This window comes from Aulonocara sp. 'chitande type north' Nkhata Bay, linkage group LG7, assembly GCF_057382095.1.
Source record: "Aulonocara sp. 'chitande type north' Nkhata Bay isolate Kocher_YH1m ecotype deep benthic linkage group LG7, A_spYH_male_GT1.1, whole genome shotgun sequence".
NCBI classification, from domain to species: Eukaryota; Metazoa; Chordata; class Actinopteri; order Cichliformes; family Cichlidae; genus Aulonocara; species Aulonocara sp. 'chitande type north' Nkhata Bay.
In genome coordinates, this window is record NC_141350.1 from 7,122,061 (window position 1) to 7,135,009 (window position 12,949).

Genomic DNA, 12,949 nt, shown 5'->3' on the forward strand with positions numbered 1-12,949 from the left:
GCTCCTCCACACTGAAATATAAATCACAACGCAGCAGTCATGGCTGCTTTTTTTCACTTTTTTTCACTCGTTCCCTTCTTCTGCAAACAAACAGCACAGAAATCATTTGTTTTTTCAGGAATTTGGATTATGTGACTGAGATACAAGGACATTGTGCCTGAAAACGCATTTCTATATAAGTTCCCAGTTTGTGTGTGGATGTGGTTAATGGTTGCCACAAGACAGTATACCTTTTTTTAAGGCTATCCTTGTGCTAATAATTCGAAATGGCATGGGATAAACTTTAGTATGCATTAGACTTGTTCACACACTTACCTAATGGGTGTCTTCTCTTTTCTCTTTCTCATTTCATTCCAGTGGGCCAAAATCCTCTTTTAAGAGAGTGAAAGACCAGTCAATGAATTATGAATGTTAAACAAGATGACCTCCTCTCAGCAGCAGCAGATGATGCGAGGTCCTAGGTGGAACCGGGCCTTGTCCGACCCTTTGTTTGTTCTGCTCCTGGCCCTCCAGCTGCTAGTGGTCGCAGGACTGGTTCGCGCTCAGACGTGTCCCTCTGTCTGTTCGTGCAGTAACCAGTTCAGCAAAGTCATCTGCACCCGCAGAGGCTTGCGGGATGTTCCTGATGGCATCTCTACCAACACACGCTACCTGAATCTGCAAGAAAATCTTATTCAAGTCATAAAAGTGGACAGCTTCAAACACCTAAGACATCTAGAGATACTACAGCTGAGCAAAAACCACATACGCAAAATTGAGCTTGGGGCCTTCAATGGACTGGCCAGCCTCAATACCTTGGAGCTATTTGATAACCGCCTCACCACCATCCCAAACGGGGCTTTTGAGTACTTGTCCAAACTAAAAGAGCTTTGGCTAAGGAATAACCCCATAGAGAGCATTACCTCCTATGCTTTCAACAGAGTGCCCTCATTACGAAGGCTGGACCTTGGGGAGCTCAAACGGCTCAACTACATATCTGATGGGGCCTTTGAAGGGCTGAGCAATCTGCGCTACTTAAATCTGGGAATGTGCAATCTGAAGGAAATTCCCAATCTTATTCCCCTAGTGAAGCTGGATGAACTGGAAATGTCAGGAAATCAGCTATCTGTCATCCGGCCTGGTTCATTTAAAGGGCTTATACACTTACAAAAGCTGTGGATGATGCATGCCCAGATCCAGACCATAGAAAGGAATGCTTTTGATGACCTGCAATCACTTGTGGAACTCAATCTGGCCCACAATAACCTTACCCTCTTGCCCCATGATCTATTCACTCCTCTACATCACCTGGAGAGAGTGCACTTACACCACAACCCTTGGAATTGTAACTGTGACATCCTCTGGCTAAGCTGGTGGCTTAAGGAGATGGTACCTGCAAACACCAGCTGCTGTGCCCGCTGCAGTTCACCTCCTCACCATAAGGGACGCTACATTGGTGAGCTGGACCAGAATTACTTTCACTGTTATGCTCCTGTTATTGTGGAGCCTCCCACAGACCTAAATGTAACAGAGGGAAGTGCTGCAGAGTTGAAATGCAGAGCCAGCTCTTTAACCTCAGTGAGCTGGATTACACCCAATGGTTCCATCATGACACACGGTGCATACAAGGTCAGAATCTCTGTGCTGAATGATGGCACACTGAACTTTACCAACGTTACCATGCAGGACACAGGTACATATACGTGCATGGTGAGTAATTCTGCAGGTAACACAACAGCGTCTGCCACACTCAATGTTTCCTCTACGGAAAGCAGTTTCAGCTACTTTACTACAGTGACAGTGGAGACAATAGAAACCCCGCATAATGAAGGCTTCACCACTACTGTCCAACAGAAGGTTGGCCCCACACCCTCTGCTGGTACATGGGAGTCTATCTCACCAACCTCTACAACAACCACCACCGTCCGAACCGCACTCTCCACACGTGCCACAGAGAAGACTTATACAATTCCCGTCACAGAGGTGGGTGGTGAGGGATTGCAGAATGGCTTGGATGAGGTAATGAAGACAACCAAGATCATCATTGGCTGCTTTGTTGCAATCACACTCATGGCAGCTGTCATGCTTATTATCTTCTATAAGATGCGCAAACAACACCACCAGCAGAATCACCATGCACCCACACGCACTATTGAGATCATCAATGTGGACGAGGATTGTGTAACTGGAGGCCCAGGCATGGAGGGCCACCTTACTCTGCCTCCTCTTGAGCACGAGCACCTCAACCACTATAACACCTATAAGACTGCATACAACCATGCCTCCACAATCAATTCTATACACAGCTCAGCGCACGAACCTTTGCTAATCCGGGCCAGCTCAAAAGACAATGTACAAGAGACCCAAATCTAATACTTTTGTGAGACATTTTAAAACTGATGAAATTACTTACAGGCATTATTGACAGAACATTACTGACCTTTGGTTGCGAGGACTGCGGCTGACGCTCGGAATAACAGACTTGTGTTTGGCAAATCAGCGACTAGCAATGTTAATTCAGTGACTTTCGGAATTAGAGTATGTCTACTGTTTCAAAAAGTGTCTTTACAAAGCAGAAGTTATTTATTTAAGAAAAAAATGTTGTGGTTAAATCACGAAAACTGTATTCTGCAATTATTTTTTCAACACTTAATTCATGTGGGTTTTTTTCTTCTTTTTTCCTCGCATATCACAAAATTGGTTTACTAATATACTTTCAACTTCTTTCAAAGATGTGTCAAAAAACATGAAACAAAGTATTGTTCCTTTATTGTTCTTTTTTTGGTATAGCTGCCGATTTTCGATCAGATGACACAGTAACCTCATTTTCCCCATTTATCAAGGAATCCTAGAGCACATTAGTGATTTTCTCAGCTGTGGATTAATTGATGAAATCTTTTGTGACCATCTCTAACTGAGATGAATTAAACACTTGTTCATCATTTTGGAGTGAGTGACAGAACTGTCAGTGATGGAATCTGATCATTATTCACCGTTTAATTATCTGTCACATACATTAGCCACTCTGCGCTGTCATCAATAGGCTGAGGACCTGAAAAGAGGGAAATGCATCCATTTCTGCTACTGTAAAAGTTGAAGCTCACTGCTAGAAGGACAGTTTTGTTAAATTAAATACTGTTGATCTATATGTCTTTGTGTTTCTATTGTATATGTAAAATTTAAAATGATCCCTGATCTCAAATTTGTCTTGACAAATCGCATTATTATAGAAAGCATATAATAAATTGCATTAAGAACCATTGAAATTCTGAAGGTCATGCTACAGAAGCAGCATTAACACGTACTTTAGAAAGAACATAATTATGACTGGAGAGGATGGGAATAATGCTTGTACAGATGTACATGACCTCAAATTCTGGCAAACACCCACTGCCTCAGAATATTTCCAGTGTATCATGGCTTCACCTTTACCTTGCAGTGCTGTGTAGTGTTGCATATGAAGATGATTGCTTTGAAGCCCCATTTTCATGCTGGGACCCCTTACCTCATCTGCAGTACTGCAGGAGTGCTGTCAGAAGTAGACTGATGAGCGGAAGAAAGAGCTTAAACCCTTTATACAGCTGTCTGAGCACATTGCCTGTCATCTTTGTGCCATATTTCCACATGGGCAGTGCCTGGCAGTCCCAGATTCACACCCTGCTCCCGCCAACCACAGAACTTGTCCCTGAGTGGCAAGGCTTAGCTGCAAGAGGCTTATGGGGTGAATGTGTGGGATCGGGCATCAACCAGATGTTTGGGTTGCACCTGACTCTCTCCATCGTTAGTGACAACACAATTTACATTTTAATTGATGTGCCTGTGGGCTTTGGATGGGCACAGCTCTGCTGCCATCCATACCCTGGAAAGCATTTCAAAGTCCCAAATGTAATGAATGGTGCCAAGCACCATAAATGCAGTGGTTATGCAGACATTTGAGATGGCACAGGTTTATTTTTAGCAAGTTAACTGTGGTTTTTATTCAACAGAAAAATTTGCAAAAAAAAAGTTAGGCCACTCAAATTCTTAATTCGGTTTGGGGGTTTTTTTTGTTTTGTTTTTTACACTTGCAGTAATGCAATCCAGAAAGGAATGCCTTTATTAAAGATGATGTCATGTGCTTTCTGTGGATTCACCACGCATATTATTTAAGTAAAAGCTGGTACTCCACTGAGAATTTGAAACATTGTCCTCTATTAGTTCAAAACATGTCTGGAAAAAAATACATGAAAACAGTCCACTGCTGTGGTCACTTTTAGATGAATGGTGGCAATAGGTGTTTTAAGTTCTGAAAGCTATTCAGAATAATGATTTAAGAAGTGAAAGATTTTCTGTGGGCTTTTCTTCAAAATCATTTACATATTTTACAGAAAATATAGCAAAAAACACAGTTTTCCTGTCAAGATAACAAGCAGCAATGTCTATAGGTCTGCACGTTACACCACCTGTTTCACAAACACATGGGCTACCACAGGTAACAATCAAACAAAAAGATCCCACTGTCTACTATACAAGTTTGTATACTATACAAGCCTCATTCAAAACTTCCACAAAGCCAAGCAAAATAAACCAATTTTTACAGAAGTTTTAAAAGAATTCACTCTCATTCAAGTGGTTATGTGTCACTATGAATAAAGGCAAATTAACAAAACGGCTTTAACCAGACATAAGTGCAAACCTTTTACAGCCAATACAGATTTTAGCTTAAATTGAAAAAAAGAATAAAATGCTGCACCCCTTAGCTTAATGCATAGAGTATGGAGATTAAATGAGATACAGTGTTAGTTTGCCTCAGAACAATATGATCTATGCTTGATTCACACCGAGTTTTTATTACCTGGGATACCTGATATATGTATTACAGTTGCACAGATTATATATTTTAATTAATTCATAATCTGTAGTGTAAAAAAACACACACACACACACTCCAGCACTCCACACAAACTCACACACACCCTATAATGCAGAGTATATTTAAGAATATTAATTCTATTAAAGTCATTTTATTTTCACAGCTTTTTTTCTCTGCCAGATAAGGAATTATGGAGGTTTAAGATGAGCGCCATTTGAGATGCAAGTGGTTATTGCATGTAGTGTTTCAAGGTGTTTTGATAACCAAGACGTTCTGAATGACGTTCTGAAATCAGAAGTTCTGATGTGCTGTGTACAGCACAGACGTGGGGAATACTGTAGATTCCTAAATAAAATGAGGTCACCGGGTAATATTAGTCCAGATTTAATGAATGATTCCCCTTAATTTTTTTTCAACAACTGGACAGGATTCACCCCATAATTGCCCTTATGTGGAGACTGGCACATTTGTAAACCATATTGTGTGTGTGTGTGTGTGTGTGTGTGTGTGTGTGTGTGTGTGTGTGTGTGTGTGTGTCATTCTCTGTTTCAGTTCATACTGGCAGGCAGGGGATCACGATTCTCCTCAGTTTATGTTGAGAGTGTAACCATCTTTCCCTTCTGCCTTTAGTTGGAGGTAAACTGTCTGAAAATTTCAATGGTAACTTTGTTGCATTTTAGTCAAGCTGTCTCATGTGTGTAAGATATCTAAAATATTTTTGTCAATATTCCTTTTTTTCACATCCTTTTCTTTTTCTGAGAAGGAATGCTGTTCTAGTGGTAGATTTATATAAAATACATTTTGAGAATAAAATATAACAAAAACAAAAATTTTTAAATTTTGATTTTACATGTGCCAACAATCTGTTCAAAAATTGAAAAAAAAAAAAAAGATAAATATGTTGTAAAAGAATAAGAGATCGATTTTCATGTAAGCATTCTTTCATGACCTTTAAAAGATACGGAGATCGATTATAGAGACCAGTTTGTAGTTCATACACAAAATATGGTTCAAATAAACTATTGTTGTTTTTCTGTATTGTCTGATCCTTGTTTTCAACCTCTGAATTTATTACAGATATCATAGTTGATGTGAATATTTACCTTTTTTCGTCATCAGGAAAAAAAAATTATGCATACATAGTTGTCCAGGAAAAACTCACAGGGCTAAATATACAAAATCATATATAAAATTTCTCACATCCTGTCAGTAATGTCTGAGGGAAAAAAGGAATTTCAAAGACAAAGCAAACAAACTTTTGGTAAATATCAGTGTTCTTTAGTCCTAGTTAGTTCTCAGCCATGGTACTAGCTTGCATGCTACATAAACAGGATTGATAATTAAATTTATATAATTGATTTGGCACTGGATTACTTAGTAGCTTAACATTACAAACTAAACAAATGGAGAACTAATAAAACCATATTAGTGAAAAAATATCTTATCTAAAGCAAAGCACAAGGCAAACACGATGATTGTATTTTTCTAATTTAATTCTCCATTATCTGCATCCACGGGACATTGTTCCAGTTGATAATCAGCCAAGTAAAGTCAGATTCTGAATCTTGATATGACTGATGGAAAGTCATATGAGGAAGTGAAAACTAATAGTCATAAATTGTTAACAAATGAAATAGCTACAACATCAAGCTGGGGCTTTCGAGCAGTTTTGCTGAGAACAAGAACATCCAATGTTATTTAAAAAATAAAAAAATAAAAAAAATAAATAAATGCATCAGACTCTTGCTTGCTATTTTTGGATAGATGAAGATGCCGCTGATTGATTACAGTGAAGGACCTGGGCTAGATTCAACCCCAAACTTCCATGGTAAGGATCAGGCCCAACTGAAATGTGTGGCCGTAAAAACAAACGATAACTTAGAGGAATGTTTTTTGATTCTAAGATATAAATAGCACAATAGATTCCAGCCAGGTATGAGTAAAGGAACCACAAATTGGCAGTCAAAAAAGCAGACAAAAAAATGGAAGATTCACAATAATTGAAGAATTTACATAATGCAGTAATGGCATAATGTCATTAAAAATATTTGCTATTTGCACCCAAGACTTCCAACTTAATAGAAAAATGAAAACGTCTGTGTCCTGTGGAAGTCCAAATCTATTTAAATTAATATATGAGAAATAAGCAACTAAACTGCATGAAAACTATCAATCTGAACCTTTAAAATAAATCTGTAATCATAATTGGAAACTGCTAAATGGAATTGTTCCAAAACATGTTTTTACCCCAAAGTGAAAATGTGGTTGTTGCATTATTCTCAAAAATAACATATTTCAATTTATTTACTTTTTATTTATGAGTCTGCTTTTCACGGATGATGTGGTTCTGTTGCCTTCATCGGGTGAAGGCCTCCAGCTCGCACTGGAACGGCCGAGTGTGAAGCAGCAGGAATGAGGATCAGCACCTCCAAAGCTGAGGCCATGGTTCTCAGCCGGAAAAGGGTGGAGTGCACACTCTGGGTCGGGGATGAGTTCCTGCCCCAAGTGGAGGAGTTCAAGTATCTCGGGGTCTTGTTCGCGAGTGATGGGAGAAGGGAGCCGGAGATCGACAGACGGATTGGTGCGGTGGCTGCAGGGATGCGGACGCTGCACCGGTCCGTCGTGGTGAAGAGGGAGCTGAGTGTAAAAGCGAAGCTCTCAATTTACCGGTTGAGCTACGTCCCTACCCTCACCTATGGCCACGAGCTGTGGGTAGTGACCGAAAGAACGAGATCGCGGATACAAGCAGCGGAAATGAGCTTCTGGCTGGCCTCTCCCTTAGAGATATAAGTTCGGCCATCCGGGAGGGGCTCAGAGTAGAGCCGCTGCTACTCCACATCGAAAGGAGCCAGCTGAGGTGGTTCGGGCATCTGACAAGGATGCCTCCTGGGGTTGGTGTTCCGGGCATGTCCCACCGGGAGGAGGCCCCGGGGCAGACCCAGGACACGCTGGAGAGATTATATCTCTCGGCTGGCCTGGGAACGCCTTGGTGTTCCCCCAGATAAGCTGGAGGAGGTGGCTGGGGAGAGGGAGGTCTGGGCTTCTCTGCTTAGGCTGCTGCCCCCACGATCCGGCCCCGGATGAAGATGGATGGATGGATACTTTTTATTTATTTTAAAGGTTGAATATACAACCTTTCCACTTCTGTGGAACTTTCTTATCAGTAACAAGCTAAAGCCCAAAGTCTTCTTCTTGAGGAACCATTTCAATTGTAGTGCCAAGTGATCTTCTCTGGAAAGTGTGTGATAAATTGGTTTTCATAATGGTTGCCTATTGAAAACATAACCCAGGGCCTTTTCCACTGGCTCCTTACTAATGCACCATTAAACTCCTCTTTTTCTTATTTATTCTGTTCCTAAGGCTCAGATGAATTAATGGATGCTTTCTGACAGTGCATTGCTTGGTATGTTACTGGCATTTTTTTGTTTGTTTTGTTTTTGTTTTGTTTTTTTTATAATGTAATATGTCAGCATTCATATAAAACTGTGAAGAAAAATATGTCACTACAAGAAATGTTTAAAGAGGACCTATTATGCTCATTTTCAGCTCAGTATTTATGTTCTTGGACTCTACACAAGTAGTTGTTCATGATTCACAGCATAAAAAAATAATAATAATGACAATATTTTATTCTGGATCCTGATGCAGTCCCTGGGTGTTTCCACAATTCAAAACAAGCTGCTTCATTTTCTGTGTCTTTAAGATCCCCCAAAGCTTAGCACCACCCAACTCCTCTTGCCAGTATGGAAATTGCCATGACAAATAAACTGGCATTTTCTCCAGTCATTCCCTTTATGTTTGTGTACAAATGTTATCCAGATGGGACATTTCTGTTCACTAAATATTACAGTCATTACATGATAACTGAGAGACACACTGGTGGCTTTAGTGTTTTAGTCACAATGTCTGTATATGTGAGACATGTTATGCTACAGACTTTTCTAGACTGTAGCACATACATTTTATAAGATGAACTACTAATCAGTAACAAAGTGTCCATATATTTGTTGTTGGGGTGTTCTCTATATAAACCTGAAGTCTCTATAGAACAGCTGAATATGCAGAAGGACAAAAAACATTGTTCACTTTCAGGTCACAAGCCATCCCAGTTACTATGTTATTGTACCACATGCATGTATATGCGCATCAGTTTTTAATATTAATAGAACATTGGAATATTCAGGCATTAACTAACACACTAACTTTTATTTGTTACAGATTCAACAGAGAGAAGTTGCTTGCAGTGTGCAAATTGCTGCGAAAAAGAAGCTAATTTCAGTTAATTTCTGCTCTGTTTCATGAAACCAGTGTTGCTGAGGAACAATAAGTGAGGCTTGTCTCTAAACACACAGCATGAGGACTAAATGAAGAGTTTTATGACACAGCCAAAGTTTTAGCACTGAAATAACTTGCCAATTACAAACACGTTCTGACAACATCTCTCTCCTGAAAATAAATTCTCCTTGTACCGACTGTCACAACCGCAGCAGGGATAATCTGTGCTTTTTTCAACATTAGTTTTTGCAATTTGCAGTAAATTGTGTTCCATTGTGTTTTCGGCTGCTGACATTAGTAAAACTGGCCCTAAAAGTTCCTTCTTTTTTATCAAATTCTGTTAAGAAATATACTCTTTTTTTTTTTTTTTTGCCTGTCCCATTTGGTTCTTTAGCCATCAGAATTGTTGTCTGAAGACCAACAAGGATACCCAATGGATTTACTTTGCCAAATGGATCATCGTGGCATTGCCGTATTGGTCCATTTGGTCGATTTTTGTTTTTATTATTTATTATTTTTTATTTTCAGATGTTACAGACGGGACAGACATGAGTGAGGGATAGGAAAGGGAGAAAGAAAGAGGAAGGAAAGGAAAAACAGAAAGGGAGAGGGACAGTGAGAAAAAAAATAAAAATCTCCTGGATCACCTGTTGAGAGAAGAATAGAAAACAAGCAAAAAAAAAACCAAAGCAACATACTAAACGCAACACCATCGCATTAATCTAGCTAAGTGTAAACAGCAGTAAATACTAAATATTCAATGTTGTTGTGCAGCACGCAGGACAGATGTGCTTCGGAGTAGCAGTCAAGAAAGGTGTAATTTGGGTCTACGAGCAGTGAACACCCGTGTGCATACCTGTGTGGATCAGCGCGCTTGTATTCCAAAGGTTTCTCCATGTAACAATCTGCTAGGGAGTGTGGGGGGGCCACAGCCCCGTCCTCCGGGGTGTGAAGCGGGTATGGAGGAGATCAAAACTCCAGACATCCAGAGGCCCCCAGAACACAAGAGACCATGGAAGACCAACAGAGGGGCAGCCGCGCCACTGTTCCAGTAAGAGCTGAGGAGAGTCCCAGATGAGGGTTCACTCAGCAGCCGCGGAGCAGAAGCCAGGGGGAGTTGCAGTGACGCGCCCATGAGCTCCGCCAGCCCCCAGCTGTGCCTGAGTGACCGAGCCCCAGGCCGAGAGGCCGGGGGCACCCCACCTCCGAAGGGGCCCAAGCGAGCCCCAGGCTCCAGGCCCCGATAAGCGGCTGCCAAGGAGTGAGCCGGTGTGTACCTGGACGCCCACCCCCAGACACAAAGAACCACCAACGCACCGACACCTGAGGGAGTCCGCCACTGGCAGGGGAAGTGGTGGTGGGCGGAGATAGGCCTCCAAACCTTGGAGGGCCTGAGGTGTCCCCAGAGAGGTGGCGTCTGATACCCAACCTGACATATAGACACAGACATACAGGCACACACAGACACAAACATCCATCCCCCCCCCCCCCCATGCTCTCATATGCACTCACTCCACACTCAACCAACGTGGAGACAGACATAAAGAGACGCTGTACACACGATCACACTCCCCAAGGGTACTCTACAAACCGGGTCTAGGTACCCTTGCCCCTGGAGGGGGGAACTGCACCCAGACCCAGGTGGTGTTACCCTTTTCCCTGCGGTGGGGAGAGGCAGACCACCCCGACTCCGTAGCAGCAGGGAGGCCCCACACCCCAGACCGCAGTCGGACGGCCAACTCCTCCTAGCCATCCCGCTCCAGCAGGCCGCAGAGAACGGGGGTGGGAGAAGACTCCAAACCTCACTCCACCCGCTCATTGTAGTGTTGATGCATGTGTGTTCTAAGGTGCAATCCAGTAATCCAGTAATTTTTTTTCTTATGTCAAGAGAAGGTTTTTGGCTGCTGACATTAGTAAAACTGGCCCTAAAAGTTCCTTCTTTTTTATCAAATTCTGTTAAGAAATATACTCTAAAACACTTCTTCAGTAAAGACTCAGAACTTCTTGCTAGCAAGGGCAGCCTCCAGACTGAGACTCGCACTAAGAAACTGCCCTGGTCTTTATTTATACTTCAGTGAGTGTTTGTTCCTTACATTGGAATGTGGAGGTGTGTGTGTGTGTGTGTGTGTGTGTGTGTGTGTGTGTGTGTGTGTGTGTGTGTGTGTGTGTGTGTGTTCAGAGTGTGTGTTCAGAGTGTGGCCCCATAACCGACTTCCCTTAACCTGCTGGTCTGGAAAATCCAACAGTTCATCTATATGTAAAAAAGCACTTAGACTAAAACTAACATAGCTACGTTAATCCTACCGTAAAACAATAAGACAAGGTACGACCTCTCTCATGCTCCTAGGATGTGGGGGTGAACACCCTAGAATGTTACAGACCTCCTAGGATGAGACATTCTTTCAATATGCCACCAACTATATACTTCTACACACAAATGATTACATGCAGCATTCTACCATATGCAAACTTACTGTATATCATTAAAAGATTATACTGACTACTAAGTACAATTTTCTTATTAACAAATTCCATCATTTGTAATGAAGAAAAAATTTTCACAGACTCTTCTCGTTTATGTGTCCTCTGTAAAACAATGGGGTTAGAACACATCGTGGCAAAGTAATATGCACATTTTGTAGTCCATCTTCTGTCGCTGATTGTAATGTAATGACTGTAGTTTCAGCAGGGTGGACAGCTGGCGTCACATTGTTAAGGAGAGACAAATGTAATGCTGTTCCAGTTCTGAGCGCATGGTCCTTCTAAAGTCCTTAGCAATACTCCTACCCACTCTTCATTGACCTCGATGAGGCCAGGAATAGGAGATAGGAGGTACTTTTTTGAATGCGCCCTAGGTTTGGCCTGTTTACCAGGTTATCTGGGGGAACCTGCACAACACAGCTGGTCTTCTTTTACTGACATTGACAAAGAAGATGATAATTAGGTGTGCACAGCTGAAGAACGTGAAATCCAAAGCTTCACCCAAATGGGAGAAAAGTGCATGGAGGATAATTGACTTGGAGGAAAGAGAGAAACTAAAGCAAACTGACAGCCATTATGGCAAAATTATTTCAGGAGAGGGGGTTTACTATGCTTCATCTAACTAACAATGCAGTAAACCAACTGCCCAGTTGCATATACAGTACAGCAAACACAGGTGACCTGCCATGTGACCAGCCAAACTCATTCTCTCTGCCTTTCTCTCTTTTTTCTCTTAAAACCATATATATGCATTAACCACAGATGGAATAATGGTAAAGCTTCTTTCTGTGTGGGTGATCACAGGAGGTGGTGTTGCCTGATGCAGTATTCTCCGTCTGTGTTCCCGTGGAAACTGTGATAGTAGGATGCACTGAATGACTGACCCTCTTTAGCATGTCAAAAGATAGCTATGCACAATAATCACAAGTCACAATCATTTTTACATGAGTAGGTTTTCTTGGTATACATGATATGATCAGCTGACCCGCTCCTCTTTGTGGATTTGCACAAATGAATTCAAGATGTCGGCAGATTTTTCACATGTTTTTTGGCTGATACCATCCTCTACACTGCCACAATACTGTATACTGTCTTTATATTAGACTGTATACAGTTGGTATAAAGGTGTGACAAGCTAACCTTTGCATCCCATACAAACTACAAAGTATTTTCTGGTAATATTTGAATAACACAAAGTTAGTATACCTTAGTTTGTTTTTGCAGGAATATCTAATATATGATTAAAATTATGACATCACATCACATTTAAGGTTTACATTTTTTAAAGTTTATCAGGCATCACTGAGCATCCTTACCTTTAAATCTAACTTCTCTTCTCAACATGTCCTGTCTTTTCTTACA

At 41.3% G+C, this 12,949-nt stretch overlaps 1 protein-coding gene across 1 annotated transcript in view; it reads left to right on the forward strand.

Annotated features, from left to right (window-relative positions):
* Nucleotides 1–5,837, forward strand: part of lrrc4ca (leucine rich repeat containing 4C, genome duplicate a) — a 49,851-nt gene extending 44,014 nt beyond the window's left edge. The window contains exon 3 of the mRNA XM_086298224.1: nucleotides 358–5,837. Coding sequence (XP_086154350.1) covers nucleotides 409–2,352 — 1,944 coding nt within the window. The 5' untranslated portion in view covers nucleotides 358–408 and the 3' untranslated portion in view covers nucleotides 2,353–5,837. The remainder of the gene's footprint in view (nucleotides 1–357) is intronic.
* Nucleotides 5,838–12,949: the final 7,112 nt, after the last annotated feature.